The sequence below is a fragment of the Coregonus lavaretus genome, assembly GCF_964263955.1.
Source record: "Coregonus lavaretus genome assembly, chromosome: 8".
Lineage (NCBI taxonomy): Eukaryota > Metazoa > Chordata > Actinopteri > Salmoniformes > Salmonidae > Coregonus > Coregonus lavaretus.
In genome coordinates this window covers 51,064,709-51,089,943 of record NC_139995.1, presented here as the reverse complement: position 1 = coordinate 51,089,943, position 25,235 = coordinate 51,064,709, and the positions used below count along the sequence as shown (strand labels likewise).

The window sequence follows — 25,235 nt, the reverse complement described above, 5'->3', positions numbered from 1 at the left end:
TGGCATTTGCATCGCCAGGGTTGTGGGTTTGATTCCAGTATGAAAAACAAAATAATAATGTATGCACTCACTAACTGTAAGTCGCTCTGGATAAGAGCGTCTGCTAAATGACTAAAATGGTTGTGTTTATTAGGCACCGGACTGAAACAAGGAGAGGGACTACCTGGATTTGTCCAATAAGAAACCCTAATTTTCAGTTACGGAGCGTTTTAAAATATGTTCTGTTATATGCCCTAAAAAACACAACCCTGGTCTATCTTGTAAAGGAGATGTTATCTCAGTGAGACCGACCTGGATAAATAAGCTGAAATAGAAAATAAACAGATCCCTAATCAGTCCTCAGAGCAGCAGTCCTCTTCGTCTCCAGAGCCCTTGAAGCAGGCCGACTCATAATGCTTGTTCAGATAGGACTTGAGCACAAAGCTCTTGCCGCAGCGCTTGCACTCGTAGTGCTTGAAGGCTGAGTGTGTCTGCATGTGGGCACGCAGGTTGGAGCGGTCCGCAAATGCTTTGCCGCAGTGGGCGCAAGCAAATGGCTTTTCACCCGTGTGCGAGCGCATGTGACCCTGCAGCAGCCACGGTCGGCTGAACGCCTTGCCGCACACACTGCAGTCGTGCTGCAGGTCGTGGGTGAGCATGTGCATGGCCAGTGCCGGCATGGACACATAGGCCTTGTGGCAAGTGGGGCACTTCCTGGCCTGCTGGCCGTCCAGGCTGCGGTGCGTCTGCTTGTGGCGGCTCAGGTTGGACGAGGTGGCGTAGGTCTTGCCACATTCGCCACACGTGTGGCGGCCCGGTCCCTTGGATTTCCCAGACTTCCCTTTGGCAGCTTTGGCCCCTGTGGCTCCTGTGGAGCCTGCTTCTGTACTGCTATCTCTCTCCTCACCTTCCTTGTGTTGGTGCCTGTGGTTGGCCCTTTTCCGAGAGCGGCCGTCGGAGATGAGGAAGGCGTCCACCGGGTAGTAGATGCTACTATCCGACTCGGTGGTGACACTCGAGTGGGGGCTGTCGGGCTGCTCCATGTCATGGTCGGAGTAGTCCTCCCCCCCGCTGCCCCCCGTGCTCCCCGGGGAGTACAGGGGCCCCACAGAGAGCCCGGTCCCCAGCTCCTTTGTGCTCTGGCATATTGAGGGGATGACATAATCCTGGATGTAGCCTGTAGTGGGTTGGAAGAGAAAGATCTGGAATAAATAAAGGACTTTTACTAAATCATTTTTTACAAAATATGTTTTAGGGTCGAGAATGCTATGGTTTTATGATTCCAGCAATCTTTCTGATTCCAGTTGAAAGCATATTTTAAAAAAAAGTTTTATTGTTTAGCCATTGAGTAAAAATCTGCTGATCTCCCACTGGGCACAGACGTCGATTCAACATCTATTCCACGTTTGTTCAACATAATTTCATTGAAATGACGTGGAAACGACGTTGACTCAACCAGTGTGTGCCCAGTGGGCTGGATCTTCCATACGTTGCGGATCAATATGAAACTGTATACAGGAAACCAATCGCAAGTGCTTGGTTCAGCAAACTTTGCAAATTAAATATGAATGACTCTTCAGTGCACCGTTTTGCAGTGATCAGTAACTCATCCGGCTCCAAACAAGGGCTTTATCCTAAATGGCACCCTATTCCCTATATAGTGCACTACTTTTGACCAGGGCCCATAGGGAATAGGGTGCCATTTGGGATTAATCTAAGGACTATCATTGCTAGCTACATCAAAAACACCATAACAGACGAAACACAAGTTCTATGCACTGACAGAGACACAACAGTCATAAAATGAAACACACTTGTTAGTTCTCCACAACCGATCCACCTGTCACCTTCCCATCCAATGCCACCATATCTAAATCTGGGCCAAAACAAAACAGAATGTCTAAGTAGAGAAATCCCCCAAAGCGCTAAATCATTTTAATCAGATCATTCTCCATCTGTGGCGTGTTGAAAGTGCCTGTGAGTATGGTAATAGAGAGATTGAATGACAGGTGCAGTGTGATTTGGGGATGGGGATGGAGAGGGGGGGCTATAGTCTGATCTTGACAGCAGTGCGCACTATATTGTGCTCCCCCCTGCAACACAAAGGGAACTAGACAGCTGGCATCCTAAATCTGGGGACAGATGATCTGGCGAGCCAAAGCTCTGTGGTTATGAAGGACATTCCACTAACAACAACACACCACACATTTCTATGGAAGTGTTTTGCCCTGAAATCACAGTGTCAGTTGACAAAACCTGATGTACATCTAAAGTTGGTTGTACTACTCTCTTGTTTTTTGTATCCCATTCTGTGACATCATAAACAAATGATGTTACATAAAGCATGTTGCCCTTTTACATTTAAGGTAATATTTTCTAATGAATGCTCTTTTTCACCATTTAACATTGAGTTTTGTCAATTCATCAGAGAAAATGTGTATTTTGTCAATGGATTTTAGAGAGAGGGATTTAATTGCTGCAATTCGACCCCCTGTGGGTATCTAGCATCCTGTAAGATCAGATGGAATGGAGGGATGGAGAGATGGAGGGGGGTTGGTGATGATAAGGGGATTGAATAGCAAACACAACATCACAGGCTTCATGGCAGAAGACAAAACATGGATCAAGAGTTTGGTCCGTTTACTGAATATTTTTTAAAAATAAAAGTAATTTTTAAAACAAATGTTTTTGTGATTTTTCCTTTCCTGAACAAATACACTATAGCAACAAAAAAATAATCGAAATCCTACAACTCTAATCTATATACAACAAGCAAATTAATGATGAAAATTCACTTTTTGTTTGCAATGTGTAGACAGAATTTTAAGTAATCTCGACTCACCATTTTCACTCAAACGGACCGCCAAGTTGGTGGCGAAGTTGGTGGCGGACTCGGTGATGGCACGTGTGAGTGGGTACGATCCGTCGTTGTGATACTGATGCTGATGATGATGATTGGAGGAGGAGAAATCGTGGACCTTCAGTTGCTTCACCAAAAAGGAACGTGGCATTTTCTTGACGGGCTGTTACTAATGCCACGTATGAAGAAAAAAACAGCACAAGAAAAAGCCAAAGGCCTGCACGCTACTTTAGGACAGCCCTTTAGAAAAGGCCCCAAGTCAAAGAAAGCCAAAATGCTGGTGGACGATGCTAAAGGATGCTCTGAGATTTCCCTCACTGCTAAAACTCCCAGGCCTGAATAGCCTGAAAAGCCTCAGTCTGAATGCCAGAACAAATAGAAACAGAAAGGGAAAAGTGAAAGACAAAGGATAGGAGAAAAAACACAGAGAAAGAAATAAAGTGTAGAGAGATAGAGGGAGAGAGAAGAGACGGTTAGACTAGCTGAGCTCAGCACAGACTTTTATATGGGACACGAGTCCCCTAAGATCAGGTGGTGCCTTTGGAAAAGGAGCCTGCTTAGCATTAATCCATCAAACATCCCCGGGGACACACATCAAATTACCACCAGCCGTCTGTGCATGCCAGCGCACACACACGCACAATGCACTTAACACACACACGAGCGCACATGCACATTGCAGCCAACTCCCCCTCCTCCCCTCCTCTCCCCTCCCACCCCCACTCTTTCACCCCTTCATCACTCCGCTCACACAGAGAGAGAGCAGACAATAGCATGGCTGAAGCGCGAGGGTGACACTACACACAACATCTTGTCCCCTATTGTCTTACCCCTGTTTGCAGATATTACAATATTTGACGGCTAAATGCTCATAAATGGAATTTGATTTCATCATGATAATCTTCTTTTATAATGTATATGTAAGTGGCAGTGGCGGCTGCTGAGGGGAGGACAGCTCATAACAATGGCAAATGGAATGGCATTAAACACATAGAAACCATGTGTTTGATACCATTTCCACTTATTCCGCTCCAGCCATTACCACGAGCCCGTCCTCCCCAATTAAGGTGCCACCAACCTCCTGTGGTAAGTGGGGATATGGATTTTAACAAAAGGCAACATATAGGCAACTGCCAAAATAAAGGAAACACGTAAATGAGGGATACAGAGTATATTGAAGTACACTGCTCAAAAAAATAAAGGGAACACTTAAACAACACAATGTAACTCCAAGTCAATCACACTTCTGTGAAATCAAACTGTCCACTTAGGAAGCAACACTGATTGACAATAAATGTCACATGCTGTTGTGCAAATGGCATAGACAACAGGTGGAAATTATAGGCAATTAGCAAGACACCCCCAATAAAGGACTGGTTTTGCAGGTGGTGACCACAGACCACTTCTCAGTTCCTATGCTTCCTGGCTGATGTTTTGGTCACTTTTGAATGCTGGCGGTGCTTTCACTCTAGTGGTAGCATGAGACGGAGTCTACAACCCACACAAGTGGCTCAGGTAGTGCAGCTCATCCAGGATGGCACATCAATGCGAGCTGTGGCAAGAAGGTTTGCTGTGTCTGTCAGCGTAGTGTCCAGAGCATGGAGGCGCTACCAGGAGACAGGCCAGTACATCAGGAGACGTGGAGGAGGCCGTAGGAGGGCAACAACCCAGCAGCAGGACTGCTACCTCCGCCTTTGTGCAAGGAGGAGCAGGAGGAGCACTGCCAGAGCCCTGCAAAATGACCTCCAGCAGGCCACAAATGTGCATGTGTCTGCTCAAACGGTCAGAAACAGACTCCATGAGGGTGGTATGAGGGCCCGACGTCCACAGGTGGGGGTTGTGCTTACAGCCCAACACCGTGCAGGACGTTTGGCATTTGCCAGAGAACACCAAGATTGGCAAATTCGCCACTGGCGCCCTGTGCTCTTCACAGATGAAAGCAGGTTCACACTGAGCACGTGACAGACGTGACAGAGTCTGGAGACGCCGTGGAGAACGTTCTGCTGCCTGCAACATCCTCCAGCATGACCGGTTTGGCGGTGGGTCAGTCATGGTGTGGGGTGGCATTTCTTTGGGGGGCCGCACAGCCCTCCATGTGCTCGCCAGAGGTAGCCTGACTGCCATTAGGTACCGAGATGAGATCCTCAGACCCCTTGTGAGACCATATGCTGGTGCGGTTGGCCCTGGGTTCCTCCTAATGCAAGACAATGCTAGACCTCATGTAGCTGGAGTGTGTCAGCAGTTCCTGCAAGAGGAAGGCATTGATGCTATGGACTGGCCCGCCCGTTCCCCAGACCTGAATCCAATTGAGCACATCTGGGACATCATGTCTCGCTCCATCCACCAACGCCACGTTGCACCACAGACTGTCCAGGAGTTGGCGGGTGCTTTAGTCCAATTCTGGGAGGAGATCCCTCAGGAGACCATCCGCCACCTCATCAGGAGCATGCCCAGGCGTTGTAGGGATACAGGCACGTGGAGGCCACACACACTACTGAGCCTCATTTTGACTTGTTTTAAGGACATTACATCAAAGTTGGATCAGCCTGTAGTGTGGTTTTCCACTTTAATTTTGAGGGTGACTCCAAATCCAAACCTCCATTGGTTGATAAATTTGATTTCCATTGATAATTTTTGTGTGATTTTGTTGTCAGCACATTCAACTATGTAAAGAAAAAAGTATTTAATAAGATTATTGCATTCATTCAGATCTAGGATGTGTTATTTTAGTGTTCCCTTTATTTTTTTGAGCAATGTATATTGAAAGCAGGTGCTTCCACACAGGTGTGGTTCCTGAGTTAATTGAGCAATTAACATCCCCATCATGTTTAGGGTTATGTATAAAAAGTTGCCCATTATTTTGGCTACCATGGCTATATGAAGAGATCTCAGTGACTTTGAAAAAGAATAGGGGAATTAAAGTGTGTGTGTGTCTCAGTCACCAGATCTCAACACAATTGAACACTTATGGGAGATTCTGGAGCGGCGCCTGAGACAGCGTTTTCCACCACCACCAACAAAACACAAAATTTCAGACACTTGTAGAATCTATGCCAAGGTGCATTGAAGCTGTTCTGGCAGCTCGTGGTTGCCCAACGCCCTATTAAGACACTTTATGTTGGTGTTTCCTTTATTTTGGTAGTTACATGTACATACATGTGGCAGATGCTGTAAAATGTGAATGTAGCCATCAGCCGTACAGATGGAATTGGATGTAATGAACGGAGGGCATCATATTGCGATGTGTATCTCTCCAGCATAAACCACTTCCACATTTTACATTCACATTCTTGACATTTCAGAGGTACTGCCATCAGTGCTGTCACCACAGCTGCTATTTCTCAAGCTCATCCCTTATTGTAGGTTTTTGGCAGTTTTATGTCCACTTAAGAATCTCTTACCCCCAACGTCAACCTCTTCCAGTGACGATGGTCCTCCGATGGTGAATTCTGGCCTGGCGGCTGGACTCAGCTTTACCAAGGCCTGGACAGTGAGGACACACACACAGATGGGTTTATAGATTCTAAAGGTACAGTTGGACTAAATCGTGGACTATGTGACTTGAAAAGTCTTTGGACGTATTATTTGCTAATGCACAAACAGAAGGAAAACCCTCTTTCCAACAACAAGAAAAGCAATATGCCTAATTTCTTTCCTTTTTTGTTTTACTCATACAAGGAACAAGGTAATGGTAGAAAATGTGCAACCCTGCGAAATCTGTGAAGATACTTACACATACAGTACAACATTGCACTTGTGTTTTTCCTCCATACACATCATTGATTCATTTTGTGTGCTACTGTGCGCTATTTGACTAGCTAACCGCATAGCAATTAGACCATAGAGTGTGTTAGTAGGGAGTGGCTATTGTGGTCTGTTTTAGTAGTGATAATTGAGATAATTTGTGCTAATCGCATCCAGTCATTGGTGGAGGGCCCTCTGCAAAACAAATGCAGGTTCTTTTCACTAAGAAAGTCTTTTCAGCGCTTCGCTAAAGTCGCTTTCTTCAGCGCCTGACAATGAGACAGCTGCAAGCCAATGAATGAGCCTGATTGTCTTGTCCATTAATCGGCAGTAACCAGTGAGTGAATCTGAGAAAAGAAAGGAATTAACTTGTTTTCACTTTCACTCCACTTGTTCCCTTCACTTACTCATTTCTGAATAAGTACCGAGTTGAAAATGAAGAATTCATCTTTCCAAAAAATAATTTTAGTTTAGTCTAATACATACCCGTAACGGTCGTAAACATTTTGTTGACTTCAGCTCTATTTCTGCTTGGGAAAACAATCCTACAAGGTCCACAGCTGACTAGAATTTCTGCTTGGGAAAACAATCCTACAAGGTCCACAGGGATTCTGCATAGGACAAACACATGACAAAACCTCCAATTTTGAGGTGACTTGAAAAGGCATGTACAATAAACTCTATCCTCACCATCCCTATTCCACCCAAAGACCTTAAAGCAAGGAGGTCTGATGAGAGGTGACGGAAAGAGATAAAAGAAAAGCTACTACCCCTCAGGTGTTGTGATAAGGGGGGAGAGATGGAGAAGGGCGGGGGGCTGGCGGGGGGCACAACGGAGGTTGTACAACTACATTTTAATCTAGTCGGGCCTCAAACCTGATAAAAGGATTCTGTCCATCTCTCTCCTCTCCATTTCGGTGGTCATCAATCAAACTTGTCACTCCCTCCCACCGGTATCCCTCGCCGGCGTCCATCCGTTGTGGTGGTGTGAGGAGGACCGGGTCTCCTGGGAACTGGGACCTACAGAAGAAAAGCTGTGACATGATGCCTGATCTGGATGGATGCTAGAGCAGACAATAGGAGAAACGTACTGTACTGAATGAGACATTAATTTCAATAGTACTTGTGATTGTGTTCTTATTGAACAATAATGATACATTATAAATCAGGCATACAATACAGGATACAAGAACATGTAAAAAAATTTGTTGATAGTGCTAAAACGTGAAAATGTTGCTCATTTTGCTCAAACAAACCGAAAAAACACAAAATAAATGTACAAACATGCAAAGGTCAGCTTCAGACAGTAGATCATTGACATTACACAATACTGACAAGTGCCTGTTGTTGTGTCTCAGAAAAAGAACAGGTGTCCACTACACTGATAAGCCATAAAAAAAGATTATGTCGTACCATTTGTGTGTATTGCATTACTGAAATAACCCGATTTTATTGCCTAAATGTCCCAATAGCATCCCGTCGTCCTTGGCTCCTGATATTGATAAAGAGGCTTGCGCCCCAAATGTCACCCTATTCCCTATATAGTGCACTACTTTTTACCTGGACCCATAGGGCTCTGGTCAAAATAAGTGCACTATATGGAGAGTAGGGTGTGATTTGGGACACATCCAGAGTGAATTAACTTTCCTAGGAGGACACTTGCCTTGGACTTCACGCTTGCCAGTAATACTGCATATTTCTGACCCAGAGGAGCATATATCACTTCCCTTGTCGCTATTCAATATGCAATCAACTGATGGTGTCACTTGGGGTGACATTGTCTCTACAAGTGTCATTTGGTGGCCTTGAGAGCACTTACACTAAATGGCTCTTTGCCAGATAGCCCTTCAGCGCTCACGGTTCAATTGCACTGTCAAAGGGAGTATTATTAATTATTAGTAGTAGTATTAAGGCAGAATTACCTGCAGAGGACCCCAATGGGGACTCTTATCTGAAAGGACACCACATATCATTTGGCTATGGTCCGCATTAAAAAAGCAGTTTTTCACAAAATGAAGTACCAGTAGAATAATCACTGTATCTGCATGAGCTGAAAAAGGAATGTTGGGAGAAAGCATCATCAAATCTGCCTAATTGAGGGGCACGTGGCGAACTTATGCTGCAGGAAAGTGTGTGTGTGTCTGTGTGTTGGGGGGGGGTTCGAGGAGAGGTTACAATGGGTGTGATAGGGGCCAGCTGTAGTGCTGAGACCACGAGCTGTGTGCTAGAGGGGAGGGGGTGTAAGGGGGGCAATGGTGGGGGTGTGTGTTCAGGGGGGAGGGATCTCTCACCCTCTCACACTCTTTGTCCCGGGGCCATCTGCCCAGGGTTTCGTAATGGGGCGTGCAGTAGTTTGAGGGGGTGTAAGGGGTGGTAGAGGGCTACATTCCGTCACCTTAAAGCCATGCGACAGCCAGCAACTCAGCTGCTCCCCTTGGGCCCAGGCTATCGGGGCTGAAGCCTGGCGCCGTGACACAGAGAGGGAGATTTACAGTGCCCAAGTGACCTCGCCGAAATGACTCTCCATTTCCCTAATTAGTTGCATTGGTTTATCCGCCATTTTAGTTTATTTGGCAGAATAAAGGGGGGAAATACCTGGGTTCGACATATGTGGCATGACGTCACTGACAAAACAGTTGGCGCCAGTCAAAACTGATTGGAAGTCAGGCTTACTAACAGATAACATAGGACTTTATTTTCTTAGAATGGGTGCCTTTGGTGAGTTCAAAAAAAATGATAAATTAGATATGCTAGAAAGAAAACTGACTTTGTCAACAGCTCCTCTGCAGCCCCCAAGTAAGCTGAACTAGCCCTCAGTTTCCCAACAGGTCACCTATGTTTATTTGTCATTATTATCAAGGGAGGGAAAACTCACTTTCCACTTCCTGTTTTTCTCCAATGCCCAGAAATCTAAACAAAATCAACAAGTTTGTTTATTTAATGAGAAAGTCCATAAGGACATACAGTGGGGAGAACAATTTTGCAGGTTTTCCTACTTACAAAGCATGTAGAGGTCTGTAATTTGTATCATAGGTACACTTCAACTGTGAGAGACGGAATCTAAAACAAAAATCCAGAAAATCACATTGTATGATTTTTAAGTAATTAATTTGCATTTTATTGCATGACATAAGTATTTGATACATCAGAAAAGCAGAACTGAATATTTGGTACAGAAACCTTTGTTTGCAATTACAGAGATCACACGTTTCCTGTAGGTCTTGACCAGCTTTGCACACACTGCAGCAGGGATTTTGGCCCACTCCACCATACAGACCTTCTCCAGATCCTTCAGGTTTCGGGGCTGTTGCTGGGCAATACGGACTTTCAGCTCCCTCCAAAGATTTTCTATTGGGTTCAGGTCTGGAGACTGGCTAGGCCACTCCAGGACCTTGAGATGCTTCTTACGGAGCCACTCCTTAGTTGCCCTGGCTGTTTGTTTCGGGTCGTTGTCATGCTGGAAGACCCAGCCACGACCCAGCTTCAATGCTCTTACTGAGGGAAGGAGGTTGTTGGCCAAGATCTCGCGATACATGGCCCCATCCATCCTCCCTTCAATACGGTGAAGTCGTCCTGTCCCCTTTGCAGAAAAGCATCCCCAAAGAATGATGTTTCCACCTCCATGCTTCACGGTTGGAATGGTGTTCTTGGGGTTGTACTCATCCTTCTTCTTCCTCCAAACACGGCGAGTGGAGTTTAGACCAAAAAGCTCTATTTTTGTCTCATCAGACCACATGACCTTCTCCCATTCCTCCTCTGGATCATCCAGATGGTCATTGGCAAACTTCAGACGGGCCTGGACATGCGCTGGCTTGAGCAGGGGGACCTTGCGTGCGCTGCAGGATTTTAATCCATGACGGCGTAGTGTGTTACTAATGGTTTTCTTTGAGACTGTGGTCCCAGCTCTCTTCAGGTCATTGACCAGGTCCTGCCGTGTAGTTCTGGGCTGATCCCTCACCTTCCTCATGATCATTGATGCCCCACGAGGTGAGATCTTGCATAGAGCCCCAGACCGTCATCTTGAACTTCTTCCATTTTCTAATAATTGCGCCAACAGTTGTTGCCTTCTCACCAAGCTGCTTGCCTATTGTCCTGTAGCCCATCCCAGCCTTGTGCAGGTCTACAATTTTATCCCTGATGTCCTTACACAGCTCTCTGGTCTTGGCCATTGTGTAGAGGTTGGAGTCTGTTTGATTGAGTGTGTGGACAGGTGTCTTTTATACAGGTAACGAGTTCAAACAGGTGCAGTTAATACAGGTAATGAGTGGAGAACAGGAGGGCTTCTTAAAGAAGAACTAACAGGTCTGTGAGAGCCGGAATTCTTACTGGTTGGTAGGTGATCAAATACTTATGCAAATGAATTACTTAAAAATCATACAATGTGATTTTTTGGATTTTTGTTTTAGATTCCGTCTCTCACAGTTGAAGTGTACCTATGATAAAAATTACAGACCTCTACATGCTTTGTAAGTAGGAAAACCTGCAAAATCGGCAGTGTATCAAATACTTGTTCTCCCCACTGTATGACAGAGGATGATCAACTTAATCAACAGCTATTTCAATCAATGGGACAAATCTGAAAGCAAACCTAAAATGATACATGTACTGTATGTGCTCCGTCCTTCGAAATGAAACTCAACACAAAGCAAACAATGCCTCGTTTAGCTAATTGGCACTCTGGTCATGGGTCTCACCCTCTTTGAGCGAGAGTGTGTGTTTAAATGTGTGTGTGTGTGTGTGGTGGTATTGACGCAGATGGGCCTCTCAAAACTGCTCGGCGCAGCCACATACACAACGGGTCGCGCTGGAGAATGGTGTGGGACTGTGTTTGTGTCAGTAGATCATCTGACTCCTCCCACAACTAGTGCGCTCTCTGTCTGTGTTTGACATCTGAATGCAACAAATGGAGTGCAATCAGAGAATGGAGTTAATTATCAAGATGGTGTGTGACTACAGATATTTCATATGATGATCAGGCAATTGGTCTAATGAACACAAGTTTATGACATTAAATAAACAAATATAAGATAGATAGTTATATATCAAATAGGAGAAAACGGGTTTGGAAAGTTTTTCTACATTACTCAAATAACTACGCTTTCATTTTCATCAAGGGGTAACATCCTCATTTTCCTCATAGAAATGAATGGTAAATAATGTATTGTGTCATTTTGGAGTCACTTTTATTATAAATAAGAATTGAATATGTTTCTAATCACTTGATTACACTTGAACACCATGATTACGGATAATGCTGAATGAATTGTGAATAATGATGAGTGAGAAAGTTACAGACGCACAAATAGCATACCCCCCCCAAATGCTGACCTCCCATATTATTGTATGATATTTGTTGTGTGTCTGTAACTTTCTCACTCATCATTATCCACGATTCATTTCAGGATCATCCGTAATCATGGAAGCATCCACATTAATGTATTAGTGTTTAGAAACATATTCTACTCTTATTTACAATAAAAGTGACTCCAATTTACCAATCATTTCTATTGGGCACAAAATAATATGAAACACAACCAAAACAACCAGCAAATGCATGCAACAAATGTGTAGTGTCACAAGCTTGATGTAGTCATTGAGTGCTATGAATATGGGACCAAATCGTTTTTTACTACTTGAACACACATGTAAGTGAATTTGTCCCAATACATCTGGTCACCTACAAATGGTGGGACTATGTACAAAAAGCGCTGTAATGTCTAAACGGTTCACCCGATATGGATGAAAATACCCTCAAATTAAAGCTGACAGTCTGCACTTTGACCTGTTTTTTCGTCACTGGTTATTTGGACAAATCACGATTTTGCAGGTGTAAGCATCTTTTGAATTTCGGAACGGGACATTCGACCCGTAACTTGCAGAGAGAGGGTGGAGCTCCTTGTTCTGGTTCCACTCCTCTTTCTAGCATCTCTTCATCTCTTCTCTTAACATGTATGGACCCAGAACTTACTCAAGCAGCTGACGTGAGATTTTAGTTCCGGGTTAACCGAGATAAGGATCATTATGAGATGATAGTAAGACATTATACAGGGGTCATACATGCTCATAACAGGTCTTACAATGCATTATAACTGCATCATAATGCATTGTTCCTTCAGGCTTTAAGTAGCGTTACCTAATGGTTCAATGAAAAAGAACAGCCTACTTTCCTTCGAATTTTTTACTACGGGACATTCTGATGGAAAATCACGTAAACCTAACTGATCTTAAATCGTGTGATTCTAGGACTTTCCTGTTAATGTGAATAATTGCCTAAACCACAATACCCCCCAAAATATTCCTATATATTTCTGGGGCCATATTCATAAAGCGTTGCAGAATAGGACTGCTGATCTAGAATCAGTTTATCCTTTTAGATCATAATGAATGAGACTTCATGGACAAGAGGGACCTGATCCTACTCAGCACTTCTACTATGAGGCACTTTATGAATACGGCCCTGATATAATGAGGTGTACTCTAATTTTGGCACTCCTTTGAGTTCACAGAGTGCTCCATATTGTGTGACGTAGCCTATAGGACTGGGGCACCCCCAGCTGTCTCTCTCATTGTGATGAATTTGTGCTGCTTTCCCCTCAAAACCGCCCAGCTCACGTGACTCTTTGTCCCGTCTACGTCGGCCTCGCAGGAGAGGAGCGGTGGCTGGGCCCGGCTGCCAAAGGGGAACAGCTGTTGAATGAGGACCAGTGGTACGCTTCCCATAGAGCTGCTGCACCTTGCAAGTCACTCTATCAAGATGGACGAGAACATTTGCTGAGTGGACGTGTTTCCTACTCAGCGGACGACCGCTTACTTCATAAAGGACTTTTCTCCCCCTATTGGTTTTCCCAAATCTTCTCTCTGGGTGGGTGGCTGCTTCACCCTCTCTGGCTTTGACAAATGAGAATGTCCAGTGTCGGATCAGGAGGGCCATCCGTCTTCTAGTATCATGAAAATCTACATGACACTACAGAAGTCTTCCCGTCAAAGCCTAGTGCCACATTTGGCATTTGCCACAGAAAGAGATAGTGGAATTTGTTGGACATCCTGAGATTTCGGTTTGCAGATGTCTTCAATCTTTTTGGTAACACTAGCATAGGGATCACATATTGAGCACACATTTGCTGTGTTTTATTACATGGGGATTTAAGCAGTAAGGCACGAGGGGGTGTGGTATATGACCAATATACCACGGCTAAAGCCAATCAGCATTCAGGGCTCGAACTACCCAGTTTATAAACAAGATTATGAACTGGGTGGTTCGAGCCCTGAATGCTGATTGGCTGACAGCCGTGGTATATCAGACCGTATACCACAGGTATGACAAAACATGTATTTTTACTGCTCTAATTACGTTGGTAACCAGTTTATAATAGCAATAAGGCACCTCAGGGGTTTGTGGTATATGGCCAATTCCGCATTGCGTCGTGCATAAGAACAACACTTAGCCGTGGTATATTGGCCATATACCACACCTCCTCGGGTCTTATTGCTTAATTTTAAATGGTTACGAAAACCCAATGAAGATATAAGCTAATATGTGTTCCTATACTATTTTTTTTTTTATACCATTGTTAAATGTGTTTTACAGTGCATTCGGGAAAATATTCAGACCCCTTGACTTTTTCCACATTTTATTACGTTACAGCCTTATTCGAAAATTGATTACATTGTTTTTTTTCCCCTCATCAATCTACACACAATCCCCCATGACAAAGCAAAAACAAGTTTAGAAATGTATTTAAAAAAAAATTAAAACAGCAATATAACATTTACATAAGTACTCAGACCCTTTGCTCAGTACTTTGTTGAAGCACCTTTGGCAGCGATTACAGCCTTGAGTCTTCTTGGGTATGACGCTACAAGCTTGGCACACCTGTATTTGGGGAGTTTCTCAAATCTTCTCAAGCTCTGTCAGGTTGGATGGGGAGAGTCGCTGCACAGCTATTTTCAGGTCTCTCCAGAGATGTTCGATCGGTTTCAAGTCCGGGCTCTGGCTGGGCCACTCAAGGACATTCAGAAACTTGTCCCGAAGCCACTTCTGCGTTGTCTTTGCTGTGTGCTTAGGGTCGTTGTCCTGTTGGAAGGTGAACCTTCGACCCAGTCCGAGGTCCTGAGCAGGTTTTCATCAAGGATCTCTCTGTACTTGGCTCCGTTCATCTTTCCCTCAATCCTGACTAGCCTCCCAGTCCCTGCTGCTGAAAAACATCCCCACAGCATGCTGCCACCCCCATGCTTCACCGTAGGAATGGTGCCAGGTTTCCTCCATACGTGACGCTTGGCATTCAGGCCGAAGAGTTCAATCTTGGGTTCATCTGACCACAGAATCTTGTTTCTCATGGTTTGAGTCTTTAGGTGCCTTTTGGCAAACTCCAAGCGGGCTGTCATGTGCCTTTCACTGAGGAGTGGCTTCCATCTAGCCACTCTACAATAAAGACCTGATTGGTGGAGTGCTGCAGAGATGGTTGTCCTTCTGGAAGGTTCTCCCATCTCCACAGAGGAACTCTGGAGCTCTGTGAAAGTGACCATCTGGTTCTTGGTCACCTCCCTGACCAAGGCCCTTCTCCCCGTATTGCTCTGTTTGGCCGGGCGGCCAGCTCTAGGAAGAGTCTTCCATTTAAGAATAATGGAGGCCACTGTGTTCTTGGGGACCTTCAATGCTGCAGAAATGTTTTGGTACCCTTCCCCAGATCTGTGCCTCGACACAATCCTGTCTCGGCCCTCCACAGACAATTCCTTCGACCTCATGGCTTGGTTTTTCCTCTGACGTGCACTGTCAACTGTGGGACCTTATATAGACAGGTGTGTACCTTTCCAAATCATGTCCAATCAATTGAATTTACCACAGGTGGACTCCAATCAAGTTGTAGACACATCAAGGATTATCAATGGAAACAGGATGCACCTGAGCATAGTTTTGAGTCTCATAGCAAAGGGTCTGAGTACTTGTGTAAATAAGGTATCTCTGTTTAAAAAATTTTTATACATTTGCAAAACTTTGTAAAAACCTGTTTTTGCTATGTCATTATGGGGTATTGCGTGTAGATTGATGAGGATTTTTTTTTCTTAATCCATTTTAGAATAAGGCTGTAACATAACAAAATGTGGAAAAAGGGAAGGGGTCTGAATCCTTTCCGAATGCACTGTATATAATTTGATAGTGAAAAACAGAACCCTCAAGAGCAGAGAGACCCTATAATTTGGTAGTATACACCTTCATTCTCTCTATATAACATTACAATTTCGTTAGCAGTTAAGATTTTTTTATATGCTGATGCAAATTCCATAGAAGACCTTCTACGTCTCCATAAGATTAGGGTAAATATATTGAATTAACTATACTTTTTTAATCAGAATGGATACCTCTTTGGCATCTTAACATTGTTTCTGCACGACAAAAATGCACTTTCTAAGGCATTTGATAACACATATATACGCTATAGATATTTCAAATACACTTATTTTCAATTCAGTTCAAACATGCAGTTATCATTCCACGGTGCGACGGAATGCCGCCCATACCAAAATGGATTGAGAATCACAAGGAGACAAACACATGCAAAAGTAATGAGGTTTAATTCAAATAAAACCATGCACAGGTCACCATCACCCAGACTACAGATTCACACCCGTTATAAAATAAAACATCTAAAGCCATACATTGCATTCAGTGGGCCCACTGTATGAGATAACCTCAACGAACATACACAGGTCAGCCCTAAAGATGAAACAAAAAACAAACTCACCATTCTCCACCTAGTAATGTGAACCTGAAAAAGGTGCCAAGCACATAAGATGAGTATTTGAAACCAAATCTACTTTAACCCCTCCCCTCAAATGTACTTCCTCCCCATTCAATTATCACAAAATGTAACAAACCACATGGCAGAGGCCAGAGGTTTAAAATAGGAGAGGGTGATGAACCGAGAGTGCCCAGTTGATACACACACCGTTGAATGCCTAATCCCATGTACCATACACGCACCAAGGCTCAGAAATTCACATAAATCGGGATTGAGAAACTGGTTACTCAGTTTGAGACCAACGCTAGCCTGAAAAACGGCAATAAACGTTTTAATTCCCTCCCTTGCCGTTTCACCAAGGGTGGATCAAAAAAAAGGGGGGGGGGGGGGGGCATTGTTTCTTTATTAGCTTTCAGAAACAGACCCTGGCAAGACTATGCTGTGTATTCTAAACCACTACTCAGACCTGTCTAGTCCAACTGGGCAAGCAGAATCAGATTAAAACTAGTCTTGTAGCGAAATTAAGAGCAGAACAGTGACAACTTTACTGTCCACATTTCAGTGGGGGCACAGATCAACTTTTATTTTGCAGCGCAGCAAATCATCTTGATTTCCACCCCTGCTACACCTACAGTACAGAGTAAAATTCCACCACCCTTGGGTTGAAGAATCCAGCACACACATAAGATAGGTACACTCAATAAGATCATTTATGTTATTTTACAATCTGGATGTAGATCACAAATTAAAATTATTAAAAAAAAAAAAAAACTATTAGTAAGATGTACAGTAATTTGTATCGTAATGTCTGGTCTGCACAGTTGTGAGCATTAGGGGTCGGGGTAGAGGATGGGGAGGTGGAGTCCACCTGTGCAACCCTCTCCCTGTCCAACGAGAGAGAGAGGAAGTGGGCATGGCTTAGAACAGAAGGTGGGAGGGGCCTGGCAAAAGAGAACAGAGTACTCAAGAGTCCGAAAAATAAGGGGTACGTTACGCCGTGTGAGTGTGTGTGGGGGTTCGTGCGAGTGTGCATGTGTGAGGAAGCATTGAATCAGTGTGCGTGTATGTATTGTATGTGTAGATATACTTCTGTGTGCGTGTTGGATGGAGAGACAGTGAGGCAGAGCAGGGATAGCAGGGCTTGTCAGGGCCAGGAGGCTCAGTTGCTGAAGACCTGGCCTTCGGGTGGCTGGGGGAGCTTCATGTTCTCTTTACACATCATGAGCCTCCGGAGTTCCTGCAGCACCACACGGATGCTGTACGAGTTCTGCCACTTCGCCAGTGCCGCCACCGCCCGCGTGTCCACCTGAGGAGGGGAGGTTACAGTCATGTGAGAGACTCGCGCATACACACGCACACTTGGAAAAGACATGGCCTCTGTCGAAGAAAATTGGGTTTCAAACCTTGGCTCCTTTTAAAAAATGTGCACATTGGGTGACTTCAGCTCAGACAAGGACAAAAGTGCCCTCACAAACAAACAAAAGCAGATTCCTGGACTAAAACCATGTTCAGTAGTTTCAAGTGCTTTTTAGTCCAGGACTAGGCTTCATCTAGGTCTGGAAAACCAGTCCTGAGTCTGTAGGTAATGAAATCAGCTGTGCGTTGGAGAATTTCAGGCCACACGCACTCCAAAATACAAAGGTGCTTGATCCAACCCGTACAACAGGACATGAATGACCTGAGACTTACCACACCGTTTGAGTTGTGCACGCCATTCAGATTGATCTTGGTCACAAATCGGACAAAAGGGGGAGACTCAGGATATCTGGGTCCACATTCTACCTTTAGACTGTACATCCTGTTCTCGTAGATTGTCTGGAAGAAAGAAATCAGAAAGAAGGCAAGATTTAAGTCCTGAAATAGGTTTTGGCTCAAGATAAAGCATGCATGGTAGTGGGTAGCTGTCTTGGTTATCATCATGAGCAGTGAGCCATGACAGTAAGTAAGCTTATTGTAGGCCTATGATTGGGCGGCTGAATACCAGTTTAGTATTGGCCTACTAAATGTATGTGGTTAATTAAAAGAGCCCACAAACCGGGGGCACATGGGGGACAGAACGCGTGTGGTTCTGTGAGTCATGGACGTTTCAACCTTTGTTTGCAAATCGCCTGTGGCTGTCCCAATAGAATTATAATTGTTCTATTCCAATTATATTGCTGTCCTGCTTGTGGTGTATTCCTCCCAACGATATATAATATATAAAAATCATTGGTTCCTCCACTGGGAGAAAAGTGATTTATGCTATGTTTATCCGCTGTGTTCATGCTCACGAGCGACATCAACAAAAACACATTGTACTTCATAAGTTGACTATTACCCGAGCAAAATCATGGTTTTGGTTAAGCGAGGGCAACACTACTTTATGTCTCAGGGCGGGTGACGTCACAGCAAGATGGCCGCTATTAGCGCAAACAGCTAACTAACTAGCTAGGGAATTCACACCGGTAAATGGTTTAGAGCTGGCCTGCGGTGTGCATGGTTTAGCTGAAGCAGTGTTCTTGGCTACGATTGAGCAGCAGCTCATCCTCTAAAATCAAAAATGTTCCATACGTTTTCATTCCTCAATTGGGTTTAAAATAGATCTGATTCCATATTGATTGTCAACTGTGAAAAGGGACTGTGGCTGTCAGAAAGTGGCATTAGCTGTCAAATCCTTGTTTTCTCATAATTTGGAGAAGGAGAAACCAGGTCCGACCCTCCAGCGCACTTCGAGAAGAATTAAGGAAACCAGGATGGAGGAAGCAAGGATTTCTGTGGCGTGATGGTGTTTGGTCTCTCACCCTAGGAGGCTGGCTCTATGGCGTTTGTGTGCGTGTGTGGCGCGTTGGGTGTGTTTGCTTTCCATTACCCTGGGAGGACCTATAATCATGCCTGTCCAGCGAGTCAGCATTATGTCCTCATCATCCTCCAGTCCCCAGCTCACCGTCCCGTCTCCAACACCCTTCTGGCCCTCTTCCAGCTCCTCCAGTAGCCGGAAGTTACGGGGAACTTTGATGCCTTTTTAAAACATACAAGGTTCAAAGCAGACATTTCTCAACCACACATATCTAGTAGTTACTACAATGTAAACTGAAAATGCACTGCTCTACACACAGACCAGGGCGCCATGTTTACTTAATGGGTTCTATTGAATTGTTCATTAAAAATGCAATGTGTGGAGTAAGGTTGAACATACTGGTCATTGTAATACGGTTTTATACAGGAAAACATCAAAGGTAAAACCTGGATAATGCTTGGGAGGTTGAAGTCACTTGGGATCTATAATGTGTTGAGCAGTACTGCAGTACTTTTGTTCCATTCCTTTCATCAAATGTTAGGCAAACATGTAGCTAGGCCTAATTCTATGCATTTCGATTGTGATTCATTTAACACAACCCTCCTCAGCTAATTGTATGTTAGCTAATCAAATACAATATGTAGGAGCCAAGTAAGTACCTACCCCATATTGTTCACCTATTCATGTACCTCTTAACCTGACACATGCAATTGCCTTAGCCATCACTTTCTCAAGTTGTGGGTGTGTACCCGATGGCCAAAGTGAGCGTGCTAGTTGACGAAATAGCTAGGTATCTAGCTACCTAGTTAACAGCAATGTAAAACTACTCGTATCTAGAATAGCTAGCTAGCTAGTTCTCATCGCTGAAAATTGAATTTAACTAACCGCTAATAAACAGTTGGAGAAATACATTGACAGATGCCAGCTATAGTTAGCCATTTCAGTTATTTGAAACATGTACGCTAGTTCCGCCAAGCTCGCTTTGTAAATTGTCTCCGTTCAGCTGCCACTAGGTACCAGCTAGCGTCGTTAGCTCCGCAGTAACATGACGCTGCAGTTGAATAAGCTAGCTAGCTAGTAAGTTAGATAAATACACAGACGATGGCTAAACAAACACACTAAATCCACAAAGACAATCTTTTATATACAAATTATGGCAGAATCAAGTAATATTTTAAATGCACCAAGAGAGTTGGTCGAGAGCTACAAAATATCCGGAAAAGAGCCAACTGCGCTAACGTTAGCTAGATAGTAGCTAGCAATACTGGCTGAGCTAACTCACACACATCTAGTAAACATGCTGTCTGGGGAACTGTGGTGTGTCTTTGAGATTAATGGTTCATAATGGAATGTAATATACAAGCACCTCAAATGAATATCACATACGTGTGAACGGGGAAATAGTTTACCTGATCCGGCGGAGGCCGCCATCTTTGTCGCTGAATAGCGAGGGCGTCAGTGCAAATCGACTGGTCTGTTTGAGCAGTTTTTAGAGTCGAAGGTCAAAATAAGCAAGATTTTCGAGAAGGGTGCAATTGCGGCCCGCAATTCGGGGCGTTCCTGCATGTGGGCATTCCTGCATCCGCAGGAACCCCTCTTTATACTTCTATTGGTCCAATTTTAATTTAGGACAGGCGTGAGGCAGGGGCGCTCCAGTACAGTAGGTGGCGTTAATGCACAATAACGTTAGATACTGCTGATAAACCACTGAAGAAGGGATTGGGGTGACAGCGGTAGCTAGCTAGCCGTACACCTGTAGACAGTGTCCTTCGGCCCCCGTTTTTTCCTCTGTTTTGTTAAGGACGGTGAGGGCAGGCAGGAGCGAAGGACACCGTCTACCGGTGTCGCTCCCGCTAGCTAGCAAGGAGGACTCCGGTAGGCAGGGGCGGAAAAAACTCAGATTATACTTTTATTTCCCTTTTGACCCACAATCAAAAGTGTCACACAAGCATGAAGATGTCGAGGTCGGGGGGAACCAATGGGATGCCCACATGCAGGAACGCCCGGAATTGCAATCTTCAGTTGCACACTATAGACCGGCACAGTGGACACGTCATAATACCCATAAAACCTAGTGGTAAATCCCAGTAATGGTTCCAATGGTTTTTTCCCCCATTCATTTTTGCGTCTGGAATTTTAGAACTACTTCATATAAGGTCTGTGTTTCATGTAGGCGTGATGTTTTGATAGCCATGTAATTCTCTCTCGGACAGGGTTAGTTTTTTCAAAATATTCTCCTCAATTTACTCTCAAGAATTTGAAATGCTAATTATAATAACATAAATAACAACAGAGAAAACCTCAGCAAGACTACGAATTCCTCCAGGAATCTCCTGCACATCATTTCTAGCCCACACTGTCAGCTACCGTTAACCAGCACGATCAGAGATCTTCTGTGCCCAATCCATGAATTTGCGTACCCTTTCTCTGTCTTAGTTAGCCACTGACGACACTTTAGCTAGCTAGTTAGCAGAGCAGTAGATCAAAAAATTATTGTGTTTTACTTAGCCTAGATAATTGTTTGTACAGTATGTTGACTTTAGGTGTCAAGTTCAGACCTTATGGCATGTTTCAAGGATGAGCATAAGAACATTAAAAGGGGAGAAGACCACTATACAGTGCATTTGGAAAGAATTCAGACTCCTTGACTTTTCCCACATTTTGTTAAGTTATAGCCTTATTCTAAAATGGATTAAATATTATTTTTTTCTCATCAATCTACACCCAATACCCAATAATGACAAAGCTTAAAGAGGCACAATTATATCACATTTACTAAGTATTCAGACCCCTTACTCCATAATTTGTTGAAGCACCTTTGGCAGCGATTACAGCCTCGAGTCTTCTTGGGCATGACGAAACAAGCTTGGCACACCTGTATTAGGGGAGTTTCTCCCATTCTTCTCTGCAGATCCTCTCAAGCTCTGTCAGGTTGGATGGGGAGCGTTGCTGCACAGCTATTTTCAGGTCTCTCCAGAGATGTTAGATCTGGTTAAAGTCCGGGCTCTGGCTGGGCGACTCAAGGACATTCAGAGACTTGTCCCAAAGCCACTTCTGCGTTCTCTTGGTTGTGTGCTTAGGGTCATTGTCCTGTTGGAAGGTGAACCTTCGACCCAGTCCGAGATCTTGAGCGCTCTGGAGCAGGTTTTCATCAAGGATCTCTCTGTACCTTGCTCCATTTATTTGTCCCTCGATCCTGACTAGTCTTCCAGTCCCTGCCGCTGAAAAACATCCCCACAGCATGATGCTGACACCACCATGCTTCACTGTAGGGATGGTGCCAGGTTTCCTCCAGATGTGACGCTTGGCATTCAGGCCGAAGAGTTCAATCTTGGTTTCATCAGACCAGATAATCTTGTTTCTCATGGTCTGAGAGTCCATTAGGTACCTTTTGACAAACTCCAAGCAGCCTGTCATGTGCCTTTTACTGAGGAGTGGCTTCCGTCTGACCATAAAGGTCTGATTGGTGGAGAGCTGCAGAGATGGTTGTCCTTCTGGAAGGTTCTACAATCTCCACAAAGGAACTCTGGAGCTCTATCAGAGTGACCATCGGGTTCTTGGTCACCTCCTGACTAAGGCCCTTCTCCACCGATTGCTCAGTTTGGCCAAACGGCCAGCTCTAGGAAGAGTCTTGGTGGTTCCAAACTTCTTCCATTTAAGAATGATGGAGGCCACTGTGTTCTTGGGGACCTTCATAATTTTTTTTACATTTTAGTAATTTTAAGACGCTCTTATCCAGAGCGACTTACAGTTAGTGAGTGCATACATCACTTTTTATTTTTCATACTGGCCCCCTGTGGGAATCGAACCAACAACCCTGGCATTGCAAATGCCATGCTCTACCAACTGAGCTACATCCCTGCCGGCCATTCCCTCCCGTACCCTGGACAACGCTGGGCCAATTGTGCGCCACCCCATGGGTCTCCCGGTCGCGGCCGGCTACGACAATGCTGCATAAATTTTTTGGTACCCTTCCCCAGATCTGTGCCTCGACACAATCATGTCTCGGAGCTCTACGGACAATTCCTTCGACCTCATGCCTTGGTTTTTGCTCTGACATGCACTGTCAACTGAATACTTATGTACAGTGAGGGAAAAAGGTATTTGATCCCCTGCTGATTTTGTACGTTTGCCTACTGACAAAGACATGATCAGTCTATAATTTTAATGGTAGGTTTATTTGAACAGTGAGAGACAGAATAACAACAAAATGTTATAAATTGATTTGCATTTTAATGAGGGAAAAAAGTATTTGACCCCTCTGAAAAACATGATTTAGTGCTTGGTGGCAAAACCCTTGTTGGCAATCACAGAGGTCAGACGTTTCTTGTAGTTGGCCACCAGGTTTGCACACATCTCAGGAGGGATTTTGTCCCACTCCTCTTTGCAGATCTTCTCCAAGTCATTAAGGTTTCGAGGCTGACGTTTGGCAACTCAAACCTTCAGCTCCCTCCACAGATTTTCTATGGGATTAAGGTCTGGAGACTGGCTAGGCCACTCCAGGACCTTAATGTGCTTCTTCTTGAGCTACTCCTTTGTTGCCTTGGCCGTGTGTTTTGGGTCATTGTCATGCTGGAATACCCATCCACGACCCATTTTCAATGCCCTGGCTGAGGGAAGGAGGTTCTCACCCAAGATTTGACGGTACATGGCCCCGTCCATCGTCCCTTTGATGCGGTGAAGTTGTCCTGTCCCCTTAGCAGAAAAACACCCCCAAAGCATAATGTTTCCACCTCCATGTTTGACGGTGGGGATGGTGTTCTTGGGGTCATAGGCAGCATTCCTCCTCCTCCAAACACGCCGAGTTGAGTTGATGCCAAAGAGCTTGAATTTGGTCTCATCTGACCACAACACTTTCACCCAGTTCTACTCTGAATCATTCAGATTTTCATTGGCAAACTTCAGACGGCCCTGTATATGTGCTTTCTTGAGCAGGGGGACTTTGTGGGCGCTGCAGGATTTCAGTCCTTCACGGCGTAGTGTGTTACCAATTGTTTTCTTGGTAACTATGGTCCCAGCTGTCTTGAGATCATTGACAAGATTCTTCCATGTAGTTCTGGGCTGATTCCTCACCGTTCTCATGATCATTACAACTCCAAAAGGTGAGATCTTGCATGGAGCCCCAGGCAGAGGGAGATCGACAGTTCTTTTGTGTTTCTTCCATTTGTGAATAATCGCACCAACTGTTGTCACCTTCTCACCAAGCTGCTTGGCGATGGTCTTATAGCCCATTCCAGCCTTGTGTAGGTCTACAATCTTGTCCCTGACATCCTTGGAGAGCTCTTTGGTCTTGGCCATTACATTTACGTTACATTTACGTCATTTAGCAGACGCTCTTATCCAGAGCGACTTACAAATTGGTGCATTCACTTTATAGCCAGTGGGATAACCACTTTATCCTATCCCAGGTATTCCTTAAAGAGGTGGGGTTTCCAATGTCTCCGGAAGGTGGTGAGTGACTCCGCTGTCCTGGCGTCGTGAGGGAGCTTGTTCCACCATTGGGGTGCCAGAGCAGCGAACAGTTTTGACTGGGCTGAGCGGGAACTGTGCTTCCGCAGAGGTAGGGGAGCCAGCAGGCCAGAGGTGGATGAACGCAATGCCCTCGTTTGGGTGTAGGGACTGATCAGAGCCTGAAGGTACGGAGGTGCCGTTCCTCTCACAGCTCCGTAGGCAAGCACCATGGTCTTGTAGCAGATGTGAGCTTCAACTGGAAGCCAGTGGAGTGTGCGGAGGAGCGGGGTGACGTGAGAGAACTTGGGAAGGGCTGCGTCATTCTGGATGAGTTGTAGGGGTTTAATGGCACAGGCAGGGAGCCCAGCCAACAGCGAGTTGCAGTAATCCAGACGGGAGATGACAAGTGCCTGGATTAGGACCTGTGCCGCTTCCTGTGTAAGGCAGGGTCGTACTCTCCAAATGTTGTAGAGCATGAACCTACAGGATCGGGTCAACGCCTTGATGTTAGCAGAGAACGACAGGGTGTTGTCCAGGGTCACGCCAAGGCTCTTCGCACTCTGGGAGGAGGACACAACGGTGATAGCGAGATCATGGAACGGGCAGTCTTTCCCCGGGAGGAAGAGCAGCTCCGTCTTGCCAAGGTTCAGCTTGAGGTGGTAATCCGTCATCCATACTGATATGT

General features: G+C 44.8%; 2 protein-coding genes across 2 annotated transcripts; both read right to left on the bottom strand.

Annotated features, from left to right (window-relative positions):
• Nucleotides 1-332: 332 nt before the first annotated feature.
• Nucleotides 333-2,999, bottom strand: LOC311133913 (transcriptional repressor scratch 2-like; the record flags this gene model as incomplete). Its single annotated transcript, XM_084167527.1, has 2 exons — nt 2,822-2,999; nt 333-1,156 (listed from the first exon to the last, which is right to left on the bottom strand). The coding sequence occupies exons 1-2, from the start codon at nt 2,988-2,990 to the stop codon at nt 333-335; spliced, it is 993 nt and encodes a 330-aa protein (XP_084023653.1). The 5' UTR covers nt 2,991-2,999.
• A 13,140-nt stretch (nt 3,000-16,139) lies between these two features.
• LOC311134182 (ubiquitin-conjugating enzyme E2 variant 1-like) lies at nt 16,140-20,735 on the bottom strand. The gene is made up of 4 exons (XM_084167795.1): nt 20,509-20,735; nt 19,172-19,320; nt 18,013-18,138; nt 16,140-17,629 (listed from the first exon to the last, which is right to left on the bottom strand). Exons 1-4 carry the CDS (start codon nt 20,528-20,530, stop codon nt 17,483-17,485), a joined length of 444 nt encoding a protein of 147 aa, XP_084023921.1. The 5' UTR covers nt 20,531-20,735; the 3' UTR covers nt 16,140-17,482.
• Between the last annotated feature and the right edge of the window lie 4,500 nt (nt 20,736-25,235).